The 20,853-nt window shown below is 33.5% G+C and overlaps 2 protein-coding genes across 6 annotated transcripts in view; one reads left to right on the top strand and one right to left on the bottom strand.

The window, feature by feature from the left end:
- Positions 1–20,853, top strand: part of LOC122519289 (synapsin) — a 34,422-nt gene that overhangs the window by 6,979 nt on the left and 6,590 nt on the right. The gene's annotated exons all lie outside the window — the stretch shown is intronic.
- Positions 1,066–20,801, bottom strand: LOC122519291 (metalloproteinase inhibitor 1). Of its 3 annotated transcripts, none has more exons than XM_043638658.1 (6): positions 20,683–20,801; positions 20,180–20,436; positions 2,985–3,111; positions 2,796–2,878; positions 2,319–2,552; positions 1,066–1,849 (listed from the first exon to the last, which is right to left on the bottom strand). In XM_043638658.1, exons 3-6 carry the CDS (start codon positions 3,109–3,111, stop codon positions 1,628–1,630), a joined length of 666 nt encoding a protein of 221 aa, XP_043494593.1. In that variant the 5' UTR covers positions 20,180–20,436; positions 20,683–20,801; the 3' UTR covers positions 1,066–1,627. The 3 variants fall into 3 exon arrangements, with proteins under 3 accessions (XP_043494593.1, XP_043494591.1, XP_043494592.1); XM_043638656.1 differs by lacking the exons at positions 20,180–20,436; positions 20,683–20,801 and adding exons at positions 5,842–5,926; positions 12,096–12,528; XM_043638657.1 differs by lacking the exons at positions 20,180–20,436; positions 20,683–20,801 and adding an exon at positions 12,096–12,525.

Raw genomic sequence — 20,853 nt, 5'->3', positions numbered from 1 at the left:
TTTAATACTTACAAACGTAAACTGTAGTTACAAAATCGCTTTACGAAATGCAAAGTATATTTAATAATATATATACGTTTTAATATTTTGTACTAAATTTCAAACCCACGTGGGATACGGGGGTTCTCGCCACTATCAACGAAAACGACGAGTCCGAGTGTTACACGGGACTCTTAAAAATCTACTGTTACATCTCTTTTCTTTTAAATCTTACATTTTAATATTATCTTCGTATAACGCGCCTATCAGCATATATCGATAAACGGTGGGCAATTTTTCTCACGGATCCAAATTACGATGTTTTTCAATGAATTAAAAACGTGAGTACCAAAAAGAATTTAATAAATAACAATATTAATAATATTAATATTATATAAATAATAAAACGATACGATCGTCGAATGATATTACAAAAAGAAAATGAAATAAAAAATAAAAGAACAAATTATAATTTGTTGAAACCAAAAAAAAAAAGAATTGACTAAAAACTATCGCTTAGTATTACGTGCAAGAACAAAATAACTTATACGGATTTACAATATACATTAAGTGCTAAGATTAACAGGGGGATAGGAGGAGAGGGGAAAAGAAAAAATTAGAGAGTGAGGGAAAGAAAAATTATATACAATCTTCGGAGGAGGGGGAGGGAGCGCAAACTAATTTTCGTCCGCAATGGAAAATTTCCTTTCTTACAATCTGTTCTCCTATCTCTATTTCCGATTCGGGAAAATGAATGATCTCACGCACGGTTGAGTAAACGTTCGATCGATTACCGTTACTCCACCCTTCGCAACCCCCAACTGTTCACCTTTGGATACTACGAAGTCTTACCAACTGACCGTTGACAATCAAATTATTAATAACTTATTAAACGATAAATTTTATATACTGCTGACATCGAATACCACGAACGATCGATAATCTTTAATCGTTTCCTATAAGATCGCGATTGTAACAAATAACTTATTTCTCTCGAACCTTTTATAGATTTATCCTACATTATAGAATATATATATATATGATATATACTTTATATATACTATATGTACTTATCTTTTTTCTTTATTTTTCCTTCAAATGATTTCGACAAATATTAGAAACACGTTTCGATACTTTTAGCAGTGGTATTTTGTGTGTGTGTGTTCAAAATATGTTCGCATAGAAATTTAGTAATGCAAATTCTCATCTCTAAATAAGAAAATGATTGTAATTATAACGCATGAAAACATGACACACGAAAGTTTCTTTCATTCGATATCAATTAATGAAAAAAATAAAAAAAATAAAAAAAATCGATATCGCTGAAGAACGAGACGAGAGAAAAAAAAGGTACGAACGCGAAGGAGGCTCTTAACTGGGATTACTGTTTTTTTTTTCTCTTTTCATCACACTAGTCTATCGATCAGGTTCGTTGATAGTATTTTCTACCATATCGAGTCTATTCAAGTTTTCAGTTTTCTACGATTTCCAAGAGCAATCACGATGTCAATTAGGAATTTTTTTTTTCTATTTTGCGCGAGTAAAAGTAAAAAGGAAGAGAAGATTAGAGAAAAGAGAGAAAGATAGAGTGTGAGAAAGGGTGGGAGAGGGGAAATAAGGAAGGAAAGAAGGAAAAATAAGCATTTCGTTAAGGTTCCTTTAATCTCTCCTGTTCGCGTTTCCGTTGATATTCCTTGATGCATTTCTTGTACGGCACCGACGGTGTCCAGGAACAACCATTAGGTCCTTTCTTGCATACCCCATATTTTTCTTGACAATCCTGCGGACCTGGTGAACTTTCCCATAGACAATGTTTTCCACCGGTCGATTCCAATACCGCACCTTTTCGCCACCACGGCGTGAAGGATATCTATAAATAATGTAATAAATAAATTATTAGATATATAATCTCGTGAAATGATTTTTCATCGATTGTTAAAGAAGTAAAAAAAAAAAACCAAAATTATTTTTTTGAAGGCATCATTTTTGAAATAGTTTGGAATTATATTAAAAGAACGAATTAAATATTACAATAGAGTATTGGTAATATTTTCAACAATCTCATTTACCAATATTAATTCGAAAAGGATAAAAAAAATGTTGTTTATTTATTTATTTAATTTTATGAATTTAAAGTAATGTGTTTCTCGAAAGGATTGAAATTGAAAATATTATATTTATATAGATAATCAAATATAGATTTGATGATGCCTGTTTGCCCGAAATTATTTTTCGGCAGCAAGTATAATACTTTCCTATGACAGACCTCGAATGGGAATATTTTTTGAGTATACAAAAGTATCTTTTTTTTTTTACAAACAAAAAAATATTGTATTTACCTCACAAACGCATCCATGATGATAAAGCAATCTGAATCCTTTTCGTTGTCCGACGGGTACTTCGGATAAAGGAATGGCAAGATCACAAATAGATATTAATGCTCTTCCTTCCCTTACAAATCCACTGACGACGTAAGTTTTTCCTTCGAATAAATGCATTACACCGCAAAGTGAACTGTAACCGGGCGTAGTAAGGATGTTCTCTCTCAAGGCAACTTCTGCTTTTGGAGTTGCCTAGATAAAAATAGAACAAAAATTTTATTACAATTTTATTAGATGATTACTTATTAAAAAGTATGTACTTTGTTTATATATGTATCGTTTAAGAAAATTTACGTTTAGTTTTTTATTAACGCATTACGTATAATCACTGATCAATCATACTAAAATTTTTTTCTAATGATAAAATTACTGAATGGTCTGGAATAAAATATGTTATAATCGATATGATACGATATTCAATTGGTTCGTACAAACCTTGAAAATTCTGTTAATCTTCACTTTATAATCCAGCCTTTCGTCGTTAATTTGAACGATCAATTTTATCCTTACGACTGCAACTGCATAAAAACAGATATACGATAACATCGCGCTTAAATAATATTATTACTTCATTTCGTATTTAAATTTCTTTTTTTATTTAAAAAGACAAAATGGTTATATTACCAAAGTCTGCCCTGCAAAACTGTGTTTGAGGATGCGCTTTCATGCAGCTACACGCCGTTGCACTTTGCAACGTTGTTAGGTATAATAAACCTAACAGTAGGTATGTACAGTAGGATGTTCGCCACATCTGTAAAGTAAATACACAATACAAATAAAACCTTCCTACTACTACTATTACTACTACTACTACTACTACTACTACTACTACTACTAATACTACTTCTGAAACGTGAAACAAGGAAAATTTGCAACGGTTCGTAAAGTTTCACGGTTTCTTGGTTTCTTCAAATTTATATATTTTATGTCTATCTATTATTTCCCTAGGGTGTCTTAAAACTAACTGTTGTTCGCGATAAATGAACTTTTATTGTATTCCACCGACTTAATTTCGTCGTCTTCCTAAAGTTATTACCTTGAAAATCTAAACTGAAACGACTTTTGATCAATATCCGAGACGATTCTTTCACTCGTAAGATTTAAACGTTTGGAGAAAATGATTATTATAGATATTACGTGCATTTCTCTTTCTGTCAGAGAATAATGAGTCGGAATTTTGTCCTGTTCGGTATTTAAGTATTACGGAAGCTGTGTTAATCCGACCTAGTTTATCGATGGCAGCTGTACCATGATCTAAACATAGCTGTAAAACGGTAACCAAAGTCGAACACGGTCTAGAAATTCTCAGAGCTGTGCCGAAAGATTCTATCGATGATGCATCTACTTATTTCTCTCTTTTACACACACTATATAGAGAACCACTAACCGACCGAAAATAAACTTTCTAGGGACGCAACCACCACCACCACCATCACATCCTTGAAAGAATATAACAAAACACATAAAAACTAGCTCGGAAAAAAGCTTCTTTTCCCCTCTCGACTAAATCTTGATTACCCTTTGGGCTCTAGCAAATGTGTTCTATTAACTAAATACGTCTATGATGATGAATTATTCATATCTTACCACTAACTACTACGTCATTGAATTTTTATTCAACAGCCCCATCGGTGATATATTTTCTTTAAATAATGTTCATTTGAATTTTACGATAACGAACTTTAGCAACATAACTCGTTGAATAGATAGGCCAAGTATATAATACATAAGTCTATATACACACATATATACATATTGTCGAGTAATAACGAACGATCCTTGAAAGTTTAGATGGTCCAACTAACCAACCAACCAACCAACTAGTAATGCCAAAGTACTTTCATTCGAACTCGTTGGAATAAATTGAAATTACCGTTGCACACCCGCATCTGCTATGCATCGACGTAAATCTTAAACAATACGTCGTGTACATTAAATGGAACTGCATGTATTATTAAGGTACCGAGATCAGCGACTCTTGGATATATTACTGTTCAAAGCTCACTAACCACCGTGACGTCTCGTGCAAGTAAAGGGGAGAAAGAAACAAAATGAAACAGAAAGAGAGAGAGAGAGAGAAGCAAGCCAGACATATAAGTGCTTCTTCCGTATGCGGGAACATGTCTCGCCTCCGTCCCTCTCACTTACTCTGTATCTGTATACGGACATGCTGACCCGTTTTGCGCACCCAGCAATCATCGTTTAACATGCGTTTATACCAAATTTATTCCCTCTCGTCGTCGAGCTTCTCTCGCTACGACAGAACCAATAAACTTTTACGGACTCGTCCGAGACGTCGCATTTTTCTTTCTTTATCTTTCTCTTTCTCTCTCTCTTTTATTCCTCTTCCCTAGTTTGAGAATTTATCGAACCGGCCTTTGAACACCCACCCATCGCGATTCCTATCCAACGAGAAGAATTTTCTTCTTCTTTTTTCTTGTATTATTTGTTCAATATTATATTACGATTCTATTCGAGGGAGAGGGAAACAAACAAAAGTGTACTTTTTATTTTAGAAAGTTTCACTTTTTAATTAATTTAATGTATAATCTTTTCGAAAATGTCTAAACTATATATTTATATATATAACAAGACGAGAGAACGGAAAACAAATATTTAATTTATTATTTATTATATAAACAAAGACATTCATTAATCTTTTTTAATTTCGAAGACGAGTTCGTAATTATTTGCGATACCTAAAGTAAATGTTTCTTTTCTCGAATAGTAAACACCTATTCGAATCAATGTATCATAGTAGAAAATTTATGAGTGCAACCACGATTAAAGTTAAACTCGGTATAATTAATTTCGAAAAAAAAATTCTACAAAATTGGAAGGATTTACGCGTTAAATTGCAGTCTCAAAAGCGAGATCATCTCGCGGTACGTTTCACAGACCGTAACACACACACACTTTGGTTTCGTTTTAAATGCGTGAAATTATGCATTCGATTATGATGTCAAGGTAAAGGGAGATGTTATCGCGAGCCCGCTTTTAAACGAAATAAATCCATGAAACGTGCGACGAATTGCGTCGTTGCTGCTCGACAACGAGTAATAAAATAAAATAAAAATCAGAAAAAAAAAAGAATAATAAAAGAAAGAAAGAAAAAGAAAGAAATGAGAACACTTTGATAAGCGATAGATGGTTACAAAGCCGACAATGTCAGCCGATCTTTCTGGTATCTCTGTTATAATTATTATTCTTATTAAATGTTGCTACAAAAAAAAAGAACAAAAAAGTGCTATAATAAAAAACTAAAGAAGATAATCCGCGTGAAAGGACGTATGCGATCATCAGTTCTCTAACCATAGATCATCACGATTAGCATGATGATGATGATGATGATGATGATGATGATGCACACGAAGTGCATCTCGTAAAGATGAATAAAACGTGCGAATATTTTTGTCGGTATCATCATCGTCATCGTTCTTCGACATATATTTTACCATGCGTGGGTGTATGTCAAACCTACCATAAATTCTTTTCGCATACGTCAATCATCTTCCTTACTACAATACTCTGGTGTCATCCTTCTTCTTTTTCTTCTCCTTCCTCTTCTTCTCGTGTATATATTTCATATTTTTAAAGAAGATTAAAATAAATAGAGAAAGCAAGAGAAAGAGAGAAAGAGAAAGAGAGAGAAAGACAGAAATAGAAAGAAAATAGTTTGAAGTATGTACAGAGTTTCGATCAATGTAGATTGGGCAAAGTAATTTATGACCAATAATTCTTGTCCATGGTTAGAGATTTGCGATCGAGTAGATTTAAATAACTATGCAAGGCTGTATCAATTAACCTTAAACTCAGAATGGGATTATACCATGAGACAAGGAGAGGACTGATGTAAAAGAAGAGAGGTATAGAAAGAAACAGAGTAAGAGTGAGAGAGAGGGGAGAGGGTGAAGAGAAGAGGGTAAAGGAAGGGAGAAGGTTGTTAAGCATAAATACGCGGCCCTGTATTCTCGCGTTTCACGGTAAATTTATGATAATCTTAGTGCAAATGTGAGCGAGGCAGCTTGGAATATGATCATGCATATTATCTTCTACTAAGCGTCTAGATTTTGCTCTCGAGAAACGATTAAGTATTCAATGCTAACTGCGGAAACTTGTGTTTGCGAATCGTAGATTACATACTTGATCAAGTTATTTTCGTTTCATTAGAAGCTTATAGACTAGATCTAGAATTTTCTTACGATTCTTAGATTATTCGCGATAATATTTGTAATAATACTATATCCTACGTTGAGAGTAACATTTGGAAAATAACAATTTGTTGAATTCTATTCTTTTTTTCTTTTTAACTCACATCGGTCACATTCGACTAATATTTTTTTATTTCTTTTTTAACGAACGAAACGAAAGATGAGAATCGATGGACCTTGAGTAAAAGTATCGCGTTGCGATATGCAAACCAAGCGCATATTTTCTGTTTTTTTCTTTTTTTTCCTTTATCACGAAATGCACCTTTTTGCGAAAATATTTAACATATTCGAACGCAAAGAATTCAAAAGGTTGACACGAATTCTTCGATTTAAATAGATAGATATCTTGGGAATATAAGTTCAAGATGAAAAATAAATATATTCGCGAGTTTGTTTGAAAAATGTTACTATTTGAAATTATCACGATCGATTAGTTAATTATACACGGAGGGGTAGGTTTTTTAACGATGTAGAATTTATACCATTAGTCTAATTGCAATTATTCGGTTTCATCCCCCCCCCCCAATGCCGATATAACGAGCGTGAAAAAATAAACTTTAATCTAATTTCGTAAAATGCTTCGTAATCCGATTCTGTTGTTTGGGAATAAAAATAGAGAAAGAAAGAGGTAAAAAGAGAAAGAGGGTGAGAACGATCGGACATTTGTAAAAGGAGATAATTGTGTATAGAAAACCATTCGTGCATGGAATCACGAAGGTATATAGGAATTTTTCATATATAATCCATCTTTTCATTCAAAAGTCAGTTTCACAGGATCAATTTAACACAACTTGATCGAACTATGCTGCACCATTCTGTTATTACTTTAAGCCCAAACATTGACGCTATCACACAATTTGCTTTTTTTACATTTACATAATCCTATTGAATAGATCAAATTTGATAGATCCTTTACAATCGACACACACATTGTGTTAAAAGCCATTGTAATATTAGGAATCTTATAAAAAAGAAAAAGAAACAAAATACCTTACAATCGACAAATCCTATTCTCCTAATCGTACCCTCCTACATTCTATACCCTCATATTTTTCCATAGTGGAATAAAATAGAAAGAAAGCAAAAAAAAAAAAGAAGAAAAATATTTCCTCGTATGAGAGCTCACATTTTTCCCAACGATTTATCATCTCTTATCCGAAAAACTCTTTAATTTTGAAGTAACCGAAATACGGGCGAGGGGGAGAGAGGGACACGTCATGCCCGATTCGAAATCGAAAACGTCGAGAATCTTTTCTTTCTTTCTTTCTTTTTTTTAATTCCGATCTAACGTAAATTAAACGAAAGTTATCCAATCTTCGAATCGATTAGATAAAAATTATGATACGATCGACGTCGAAATTAATTATAGTGAACACGGCATATTGCTCGTGTGTGGTTCCGTTTGTTAGGATTCGATAGGGGTATGCTTTCGAAATTGTAGGTTGAACTCAAACTGGGATGCGACTCGCTGATCACTATATTCATCGACAGAGCAAATTAGCTAGGTTCTTATTTCAATTAACATGTCTTCTACCTTTAGTAATCATTTTATTTGAACTTTTTATATTCAACAGAGAGACCGTGTCTTAGGATAGAAGAGAAAAGAAAACTATACAGAGAGAGAGAGAGAGAGAGGGAGAGAGAAAGTAAGAGAGAAAACGAAGGACCAATCGCGTCGTATTTATCGTTGCCCTTGCCTTGCCACGAACGTTCGGAAGATTTATGCACGCCTTGCAACCAAGGGAGCAACCATCGATCCTTTCTTTTGGCATTGTGCCGACGGTTACTACGCTCGTATCTCACGAAATCGTGTTTCCTTTTAACGTCTTCTAAGCAAATCGTTTCTATTCGTCGAACGCCAAACATGGCTTGACATTAAACTTTCCCTTTTCGTGTTCTATTACTTTTCTTCTTTTTTCCTTTTTTTTCTCTTTTACAACGTCGATCGTGATCTTTGTAATCTTTTATTCGATTTCTTCCTCCCACCCGATAGATCCTCGATTGTAATGTTTATCGTTCATTTCGCTACACAATTATTCGTCTAAATTATTGATTTATTTATTAAACAATTAATATATATATACGAAACGAGATTTTAATTAATAACACCATAATTAGGAATAATTAAAATTTAAGATCGAAATTAATGTTGAATATATTTTGAATACGATTTCGTTGTTGTTAAAGAATTTCAAACAATAATTATACAAATTCGATTGAACGAACGTAAAGCAAAAATTAATGCTTTAACAAAGTGCACGATAATAAGAAAGATTCGCATAAAGCATAATCATAATTGCATCGCGCAAGAATAAACGACAGCCCAATAGGCGTATCAGTTATACAGCTAGTAATTATCAATCCCGCAGACTAAATAGCACTTAGAAGAGATTATCAAAAGCATTTGCAATCTCGCGACAGTGACAAGACATTTTTTCTAAGAATATTCTTTAATATGCTAACATGGATATATTATAATACATATGCATGTGATGTGTGCAATTCTTAAACCAATTATGAGTCAGAGGTTATTCTTATTAATCGTTTAAACAATACATTTGATACCTTATATGGAAAGATTCGTTTGATAAATCAAAGCCTTATCAGTCCCCGGAAAGCGATTATTAACAAAGTCAATATTTTCTTTATTAATCTTCGCTTCCGCGGAAACGCTAAGTTTTATCTATCGCTTTAAAAAAAAAAAAGAAAAAAAAAGATAGGTTAGAAACAGCAACAAGGTAGAAAAGGTTAGACCAGACCCAACCACCCCCCTCTTCCGCCACTCCAGACGAACCACATAGAGATCATTGTGAAATTGCTACTATGACGTCATAAGATAAGACGAGAGTCCACGAATCAGTGTCATGCAGCTGGATTACGTAACAGAAATCTATGCTAAATTGTCGTAGATATATTATAATCAATGGCAAACTCTTGGCTTGAGCAATATCTTTCTAAACGATTATTCCTTATCTTTAAAAATAAATTTACGATTTTAAAGGGATTTATTATAAATCTATTACGATTACAATCTTATTCGGCAATAACTGTTGAAAATAATTTTGATTAATGAACGTTGAAATAACACTGCTATTAATAATCGTATATTATTATTATTATTATTTTATTATTATTATTATTATTATTATTATTATTATTATTATTATTATTATTATTATTATTATTATTATTATTATTATTATTATTATTATTATTATTATTATTATTATTATTATTATTATTATTATTATTATTATTATTTATTATTATTATTATTTATTATTATTATTATTATTATTATTATTATTATTATTATTATTATTATTATTATTATTAATTAGAGTTAATAATTCTAAAATTTATTGTCGCAAACATGAAATCCCACCCAATGTTCTCGTCCCTGCGCAAAATCATTTCATTTATGACCCTCAGTACTTTATTTCGTTAAGATATATTCGAATATTTTTGTCCCCCTTTACGTTTTGGTCTTACCTAATGGTCTTTTCCCATTAGGGGTCTATCACTTGAATTAGTATTTTTATTCACACACATACACGCCACGTACGTAACCTGTCCATCTTAATCGACACGAATAATCGTAATATTACATTTTTAATAAATCAATCGATACCGCAACGCAATCATTCATTTTCCTTATTTACGATATGCGTATAACAATATTATAATATTCGTTTAATCGAATTAATTAATGACTCAAAATAAATGATAAATAGAAACTCGCGTGTAGAAGTTATTCATAAAAATTGTTAAATATCAGCAGATTAATTAATTAAAACGGTGCACACACACACACACACACATACAGCCAGCACCGTCGTTTTAAGATGTGGTGATAGTGTATTCGAAAAAAAAAAAACGAAATGATACCGTAGAAAGAACTCAAAAGCTAACGCATATCTTTGTCTTCGATCTTTCCAAAGCATATCTGATTAAAATGACTTGTGTTATATTATTTATTAAAATGCCATTGATATATTACACGGGTAGTAAAAATGTTGAGTTTTACTTGTAGAAAACGAAGACAAGAACTAAGGGCAGGCAGATGCTAAACGAAGACAGGTGTTAATTACATGTTCGATTGATCGCCATAAATTTAATACTCCCGAGTGATCGAACCGACGCAACAACCCATGTGTCTGTTGAAAAAAAGAACTTCTTATACACATATTATATTCATTAATGTTGCTGAAGCAAAAAAAAAAGAAAAAAATACAAAAAAACATAAAACAAAATATTTAAATATCGCACGTAAATTGAATGTGCTCGAAAGTGTCGTGAAACGACCGATATAACGGAGACGATATACGAAAGCATCAAAAGTATACACGTTCAACGATAAACGAGAAAGCTACTTTTTTTTTTAAATCCCATGCAAGGTGTCCGTCTATAGGCTTTTAAATAAATTTTTAATTCACTCCGTTTCAACGTGCTTTATTACAAAACTTGTTTAACTATTCTTGTATTAATTACAAACTTAATAAGAGCCTAAATAGATTACTCGCTGTATAAAATAATAATTGTCACGTTTAGATCACGTTATTATCGTGGACACAAAAGAAATGTTATTTTTTCTTACCTTTACTTTTTCTTTTTTTTTTTTAGTAATTTTATTAATCCATATCGCAAAAATTGTTGAACAACTTGTCGTCGTTCGGAAAGGCTTACAAATTGTTAGTGTAGGTTAATATAATACATAACTCACTTAATGGTCCATTATGTACGGGGGAAAGAATCTATTACGAGAAGCACGAATGTCTCCGTATAGTTAACGTCCTTTTCACACGTTTTAAAGCATACTCTTCTACCGTTCTTAAACGACCATAAATACTTTGTTTTTCTATTTGAACTTATGTACGTTATTTTCTTTTTCTTCTTCTTAAACTTACAATTAGAACAAACAACATTTGCCAATGCGATTCTTACGAAAACGATCATTGTTTCGAAATTGTCGTCTCGTTATACTTTTACACAAATATGTTTTATCTTCTCCCACTTCCCCTCATCTATTTGACGCTACGACTAAATTCGATTATTATTCGAGACGAGACGAGATGCACGCATAATGTTAGATACACGAATAAGTAACCGTGTTAATCGTTGGCAAGGTGAAAATTATTATCGTCTAAAGTTAGATAAAAATTATTATCACTAACAAACTCAACTTCTCAAGTTGACAAACTCTTCTTGCAACGTGTCTTACCACGTAAATAAGTATATAAACGCATACATATATACATGTTACTTGTCAGATGTTTCTCAAATAAAGTATAAACGTTCGATATAATATTGACGAGAGAGAAAAATGTCACGAGTAAACATCACTATCGGGATCGTTCGATTAAAAACTGGTTTATTATTATTATCATTATTATTTCTTTTTAAAATTAAAAAGAAAAGTATGAAAATAACAAATACAAAAAATAAGAAGAAAAAAAAGTACTTCAATCAAAAGAAAAGAACGCAAGATAAATGATTGGTGTGTCTCCGATCGAAAAGAACTAACCTTCAACTGAAATGTCAGCAGCAAAAAATATCTTCTCCTTGCACTACGTAAATCTCTTTTTATTTTTTTTTTATCCTCTCTCTCTCGCTTTCTCTCTCTTTCTCGAATAATAAAATAAAATCAACATAAAATCTGCGTTAAACCGGATCGTGGAATATGTGGTTCGAAGCAAGAAAAAAAAATAGAAAGAAAAGAAAAGAAAAATGGACCGGAGCGCAGGTGGGTAGCTTCTAAGACGCGGTTCAAAGCAAGACTGCCCCAGTTCCATCGTATTACCGCTATTATATTCCGCAGCAGCATCCGTACATGCGTGTAACGCAGAAGCAAGCAAGCAAGCAAGCAGGCAGGCAGGCAAGCAAGCAAGCAAGCAGAGGCACGCAACACCAGCCAAGAGCTGCCCGTCGGAATCTCTGAGCTCATATGCCATTTGCAGAGGCGGTCGTAAGTACAAAATCGTCGAGGACCATATACGCCATACAAACGAACGAACGAACGCACGCACACGCGCACACGCGTGCCTTCCTTCCTTCCTTCCTTCCTGACTTCAATCCTTTTTTTTCTTTTCTCTTTCTATTCAACCTCCTACTATTCCTTTAAATGCATCCAACGAATAATAGCAGCAAAAGAAGATGTTTTACGTTGCACACGTTGCTGCACTTTCTTACCTCTATTCTTTCTTTCTTTCTTTTTTTTTCCTTCCCCAGTTCGATAATTAATCACGAACAAAAATTGATATTGAAACGCAAACGAGATAACGTGCTTTGACGTTAGCCCGATCGATCTTTCAAAATTCGTCGATGACTCACTCAGCTCGCCCGTTCGCGATGCTTTTGGATATTTTTGAGAATGCATCATTGGATATAAAACAAAAAATACAAAACACGCACACACATTTACCAACTGACGTATATGCAGCCAGGTTATTTTTCGATTTCTTTCGCGTTTTTTATTATTATAATATTATATAGAGAGATTGGTTAAACGTAATGCGCTAAAAAAATGAATTGAAAATAAATACATATATACATATATATATACGCGTATCTCTACGACGATTAATTTAGCAACGTTTCATTTTCTAATCTAGCCACTTCTAAACATGAATCTAGGTCGCGCAAGCACGGATCGCAGCAATCTTGATTGGAATCGCCGACAAGTTTGAGCGATGACGGAAAGTCGTCATAGTACTTTTACAAGAGTACCATTATTCGCACGAAATATAATAATAATAATCGCAAATACGGAAGAAGAGGGAATTATGTTTACTACTTTACTATATAAAGGAGATTTTTTTTTAGAGTGCTTTAGAAAAAGCGTTGACACCTTGGCATATATACATCCGCGTTTCGAGTTCTTCCAGACGATTCTTTTTTTCTTCGTTTTCTCTTCGTTTCTAAAGAGACATTCGAGTAGTATGTTTGTCGAATGAATTTTCATTTGAATTCCGTCCTGGCAATCAGTTGTGCAAACAACGAACACAGTATTTTAACTTTTGTAAACGGACGACTCAATTCTTTACCATAAATTCTTTATGTCGTGATATGGATTTAACAAAAAAAGGAAAATACTTTCCTTTGATTCGTCTACTTAAAGCGTTTTATGAAATACTTACGTATAGATATTTGTTTTCTACGTATTGCGTATTAGAAAAATGATCTTTTTTTTTTAACGACATTCTCGTTATTCGGAAGTATCCTGCTAGAACAATCGTTGATTCCTAGGAAAATTGCATTTCTGCGAATCAAAACTAATCGCAATTTATTATTACCTAGAATAATTCTTATCAAATGTTTCTGTTTTTTTTTTTTTTTAATTAATCGATTAGATAATGTTAACTTAAATGTTAACTAACAATAAAATTCATTAAAAATACAATAATGGTTTAAACTGTTACATGCTTTAAACGCAAGAACGAGTTATAAATAAATAGCGCGCGTTGTGGAACGAAAACGGAAATAGATCTCTTGCTCTAGGCATTTTCACACGGAATCGTCGAAATAAGAATAAAAGATACACCATCGAAATAGCACGCGTGATTTCTTAGTATTAGTTCATGTTGACTCTGTTTTTGCGTCTAAATATATATATCGAATGGGAAGAAAGTTTTCCCGACACCGTGACGACAACGACGACGACGACGACGATGGATACGAAGAATGCTCGAATTTCACTTTAGATTCACGGCCGAATTCTACATAGATCATTTCTCACGTAACTAGAGAAAACTAAACACTCTAGGTGTTTTTAGTCGATCGGGCTTAAATGAAAATCATTTTTAGATTCGGGAAACGAGTCGTTTGCTAAATGTGTTTTCTATTAAAAACGAACGTTTCATGAATGCAAATCAAATACATAAACGCATACGCACACGCACGCACACACGTACACGCACACATGCGTCGACGATTCATGCCTCGTGAAAAATAAAAGATGAGATCATTTTCGCGCGTCATGCAAATCCACATGAACTCGATGCTCGCGATTTATACAGATTGTTGCCGACCGAACTATCGAAAAAAAAAAAAGAATACTTTCATTGAATCAATATTTTATTATCTCGGCTGCGATTATATTTTTCTTTTTTTTTTCTTTTTTTTTCTACCAATTTCTACCAATTCTCTCCTCATAACGATTATTTACGCAACAGGTACTTTTACTGTTAACGTTTATTCACTCTAACAACGTAAAAAGAAGATGACGTATTATTAATTTTCGTTTTTTATCATTTTCTTTCCCCCTTCTCTTTTTTTTCTTTTTTTTTTATTGTACAAAGCATATTTTTGCAAAAGTATTTTTACGCGCTTATCACAATTCTCGTTCAGCGGTGAATGAGATTGTTGGCTGCTGAGTCACGCGTAGTAGAGAAACACGTAATACATATACATACACACACACAAACACACACACAACAGAGTTAGCCCGCGAAAGAACGCGGCAGACGTCGTCGTTTTAAAGAACGCGCGTGCGATGTATATAAAAAGATCAACAAGAATCGCGAGTTAAGGGATTCTACGTATTTTATAACTAATATCACGAAGGTCCCTCATACGAAACTATTCCAGGAATTCGTGTTTGGTTGTTATGTGCAGATATAAACGATTTTTCATTTCTGAAGTAATCACTTACAATTTTTAATACGATTCGTTATCATTGATATTATTTATTAGAATTTTTATGAACGATATTTTTCCATAAAAATATAATATGACAAAACGAAATAAATTATATGACATATTATATCGTATTTTTGTTTTCATTATCACGTTTTATCGTTCGATATAAAGGATTACCTTTATAAATAATTGAATACAATAAATGATTACTATTGTTTTGATATACGAATATGTATGAACATATTACATTGGAATACGAATAGAAACGATTCCATTGTATATTCCGTTGGTGCGCAGAGATTTTCACGAAATCGAACGATCGTATATAAATGATAATACGAATGTCAACCACCGTATAAATTGCATGACTAGAACGGATAGTCCTGGTATATTCATGATGATGTAACGGGCAAAACCGCAAAGACCACACCCCGCCACTGACGCAGCCACGTGCTATTTCGTAAGCTAGTAAAGACTTTTAGGCAAGGCCGTAGTGTATAATAAGTTCGTGCCTTGCATAGGTATTATACGATCATACGTCGTGCATTTGTAAGAAAAATCTTTATAGTGCGAGGAAGAAGAAGAAGAAGAAGAAAAAGAAGAAGAAGAAGAAAATCATATGTTAGTTTATTCGTGACTTTAATAAATAGGGTGAATGATGATTCATCGTTCTTCCAGAAAATCCTATAAGATTATGTATGCAGGTATAACACCCATAGTCATCGTCCTCGTTACCCTAACTGTGCTATCATTCCGAGTCGAGTGCACACCTTCCCTATATTATCATTTAATTTCTTCTTTTTTTTTGTTTTGTCGTTCTCGCTTCTTATCATCGATTCCGTAGCATTAAGAAACACGGAGAACAAGAATTTATTGAAATTTCTAGTAATTATGCAAATTAGATCGGTACGTGTGTGGTTTAGCAGCTCATTTATTAACCCATAATTAACATTATCCCGATATATTTCGCTTCCTATTAGATTTATTTAACTAAATTTTAGTTATTGGATTTTATATAATATCCTTGAATATCAGATAAATGAATGGACGGACGAATAGATAGATGGATAGATAGATAGGTAAATGAAGGTGTAGAATAAATAAAGATAAAAACAACAAAAAATACCGTCCAAGTATACTGCCGTATACTGTGTCGAATTCAAATTATACTAATTAAGTACAGCACGCTAACTCCGTAACAACATTCCGTAACTCTCGACCGCAGACAACGTCAGATGTGCAAGAAGATGTTCCTCTGCGGTTGCAACTAATTTACATCTGTCACTTTACGAGACTTTTTTCGAATCCTAGAAAAACTCTCTCTCTTTCTCTCTCTCTCTGATTTTCTTTTCTTTTATTCGTGAATCTTATTGTTTGCATTGTTTCTTTTATTTTCTTCGCGTTGTTTTTTTTTCTTGTTTTTCTTTTTTTTAAATATTGATCAAAGACGATACTACAAACCGTTGAATAGATAAAATAGTAAAAAGGATCTGAGCGGTTGTGCGTTGTGTATTGGTACTAAATGTAAATTAGCATGCTCTACGGCACGAATATCGTTAATGTCAAAAGAAACCGCACAACGGCTGTGCTTTGTGATTTAAAGTATACATTTCTTTTAACTCCTCTCACCGCCCACCACTTTCGTTTTAAACTAACGCCTTTGATTCTATCGTTCGAGATTAAATAGCATCACTCTCTCTCTCTCTCTCTTTCTTTTAGTAGTAGATGATAATTAGCTACTACCTATGAGACGTTTATTAAAACGTTCGAGAAATAAATTAAATTTTCAAGGCCAATCGCTAATTTCTTGTTTTCTTTTTTCTTTTTTTCTTTTTTACGTATATCATCATACCAAGCGTAAATTCATTCCTTCAGACAATTTGATGGATGATTTATATCGTAAACGGGAAATGATTGGCAGATTCGATTCCTGATTATCTGTGAACACGTACGCTAAGTATAATAAATATCTACCGGTGACTTCTCAACGTTCTCGTAAGAAGAGTCTTCTTGTACCAAGAAGAGGTGGTCGTCGTGTTTAAAAGACACACGACAAGTTTTACATTTCTCCATTGAACAAAATCATTTTCTTGATCTCAAATTACGCTTACAATGTAGGCGTGTTGGGTTCCAAAAGGGGGTAAGAAGAAGACGGTCATTGAAAGAAATCTTTTTCAAACGCATACAAAACGTGTTACTTGAATAAAAATAACCATTGATGGACAAAAATCATACAATTTATTTATTTATCGTTTAACCATGCTGTTGCTATTGTTGTTCTGTAGCTGCTGTTGCAACGAATGTTTGAACGATAAATCGTTACAAATCGCCTATTCGCGACTATAATCTTGGCTGAAGTAGAAGACATTGCCCGTTTTGTCTAGGTACTCGAGTAGTATTCCTCAAAAGGAAATAAACTTTCGTAAAGAGAGCTAAAGAGAGAAAAAGAGAGAGAGAGAGCGAATGAGTGAGAGAGAAAGAGAGAGAAAGAGGAAAGGTACATACGACAGGCGAAATATGCGAAGGTACAGCTTTACGTGCACACATCAAACGAATGTACATACACGTGTTGTACCTACGTGGACACGAATATATCTGGGAATATATATATGTCTGTGTGTGTGTGTTTGTGTGTTAGTGGAGGCCGGCTGGTTGGCGCCACTCGGCCCGCCACATATATCGAAGTAACGCGTAATAAATGTAATATTATACACGTCTGTGATATAGCAACGTACCAGACAAGGTATTGTAAAAAGATGAATTATAATATCACTTTTCGATCGTAAGCCCCCACCCGTCCGCCCCCCGTCGTTTATTTCGACGATCGGGTGAAAAATATATAAGAAAGAAGTAAAAGAGAACGAAGGAGTCGCGAAAAAATTATGTTTTACCCTACGTGCTACTCAAGTAAAGGTATAATTTAGCGAGAGAAACGGGAGAGGAGAGGGGGAAAAATTGTGAGAGAGAATCAGCCGATATATACAAGGTATTCCACCTTCCACCTTTCAAAGTCGATAGGAGAACGACGTCGATAGATAACGGAGAAACTGGAGCGGTGACTTGGATCGAGCAAAAGTGATAATAAACCGCGAGAGCAACGGAGACGCGGAGAAAGACAACTCGCGAAGTTCTGAGTCATCGGTGCATAAAGCGGAAAATAAGAGGTTGAAGTGTCAATGGTTTCGATACAAGAGTTGGATGATAACCAACACCATCGAGTGAGTCCAGGTCGTTGAAATTGGGACGTTCGAACGATCGGAAAGGAAGAATCAAGAGGGGAGAAAATTGAACACGACGAATCTCAACGTTGCAGAAAAAATAAGAAAGAAAAAGGAGACTTTAAAAAAAAAAAGAAAAAATGAATAAGTGTAAGGAAACGGCGACAAGTTGAATGGAAAGGTGCTAATTATCTCGAAATTCTCGATATTGTTAGTCAACCGACGATGCAGTTTTGATATATATATATATATACATACATACGTACGTACATATGTACATACGTACGTATGTACGTACGTACACGTATGCAAATGGCATGAAGCGCGAATCGAGCGCAATGTTATTTCGGATGTCGCGCGCAAACGTTGCCAAGAAAATACTCTTGCGACGACACGTTCACGTGGGAGAAACGATCTCATACGCATACGTTCCTTTACAACGGTCCAATCTCGTGTATAACACACTAGTGCATGCACATATATATATATATTGCTAAGCATACATATTTTCCAACATTCCTAAAGAACCTAATGATCTTATTTTTCGCTTAATAAAATGCTAATGAAAAATCACGACTAACGAGGCCGCACGGTGGATCGTTAACGAGAACCAAAAACAAGAAAAAACGTATAGTCATCTTTTAATTTACTTCATCGACTTTTCTTTTACTATATCCTGAAGAAACTTTCGTCGTTATGAATTATCGAACACAAATTGGTGGTCGGTGTGTACATAGCCATTACGCAGGATATTTCCTTAAACGTACTAATGACAGTTTTGCCAAGTATAGCAAGCGATTAGGCTATCTCTTGGTGGTTTAATTTGCATTGAATGTTTCAAAGGTATCTAGGGCGAGCAGATTCCAAGGATACTCTCTCGTCGTTTTAAACAAATCGATCTTCGAAACTCGTGTAAAGATATTTTTTTTTACATTTTCTTTTAGTAATCTATTTTTTTTAACAGTATATCGTTTAAATAGAACTTTATTTCAAGTTCACGATTTAAATCATATGCACGTATTGAAAGAGAAAGATTTTAAGTAGATATTCGATAACCAAAATGATTTGATAAGATATCGATAAAAGAAAAAGCAAAATACAGTCTCTTGTATTATTTTATTGTAACAGATACAGGCACGCAATATTGAAACTTTGTAGGCAGCTATTGAAGTCAGATAGAAGCAGATCGATAATCGTTATTCGATAAACTCTGTGGTCAAGTTTATTTACCGATGATATCATCGATAATACTCGGTGACGCGATTCTATGGAAAATGGTTATCCTATCGCTAATATAGTTCATAATTAATGATAAAAGAAAATTCATCGATCCTTTATAATATCGAATCGTGATTATTTCATCCATATACATATATATTTATTCACAATATTTACTTATCATCAATGAGAAATTGGAAAGATTTATACTTCAATATACATATTATCCCACTTGATCTTTGATTGGAATCATTTTAAAATCAATATCCTAAGATAAACTTAGAATTATTTTTAACTACGATAAATATAATAAAGTACGATATTTAAAATTTTCTTATCGACCAAAAGAAATAAAATATAATAAAAAAAGAAATTTTATGAAAAATAAGATAAGGGAGAAAAAAGATTGACGACATTATGGGGGACGAATGACGCGTTGTTTGCAACGCGATTTATTAACGTATGTATGTAATACATGCACATATCCTAGTAGCATGTGGAAAATCGTGTAACCAAGAGAGAACGATATAGATACCTTTCTCCGTGACCCCTCAACGAGTAGAGTCCTTCCGCTAGCGGCTTTTTCTTCTCGTCGGTGTTTATTTGCGCGCGACCTTTCTCTCTTTTCGTCCCAGCTTGACCTTAAAGAGAAGCCACGCTGAATTATCCGTTCGCGTATACCAAAAATACGCGAGCTCGCTTTTGGCCCACCACCCTCTCCCTCCCTCTCGCTTAGGGTTGGATAGATTAATACGTATGATGATTTCCGAGAGAAGAACAGGAGGTAGAGAACTAGGAGTAACCAGATACCAGATGATGAGATTCTTTTGTTTTTTTTTAATTCAAAATCACGTTTTATTAACGAGTATCAAAAGGATAGGTAAACAACAACAAAAACAACAACAACAATAACAACAACATAATCCTTTCACCACGCTTTAATATTTCAAATATCGAGATTATGAAAAAGAGAGAGAGAGAGAGAAAGGGAAAAAAGAAAAAGAAAGATAACGAAAATCGTGAACAAATAAACAATACCAAAATTCGATTATTAATAACGCGCCTCAAGCAGTAGCACACTTTCTTCTCGTTTTAAAGTCACGCACCGAAAAAGATAAATAAATAGATAGATAGATAGATATAGATAGATAGATAAATAGATAGATAATTAGAGAAATAGAAACATAAAGACAGAAAAAGAAATGACAA

Source organism: Polistes fuscatus, unplaced genomic scaffold, assembly GCF_010416935.1.
Source record: "Polistes fuscatus isolate 324 unplaced genomic scaffold, CU_Pfus_HIC Scaffold3, whole genome shotgun sequence".
NCBI lineage: Eukaryota > Metazoa > Arthropoda > Insecta > Hymenoptera > Vespidae > Polistes > Polistes fuscatus.
This window is presented reverse-complemented; position numbering and strand designations above follow the sequence as displayed.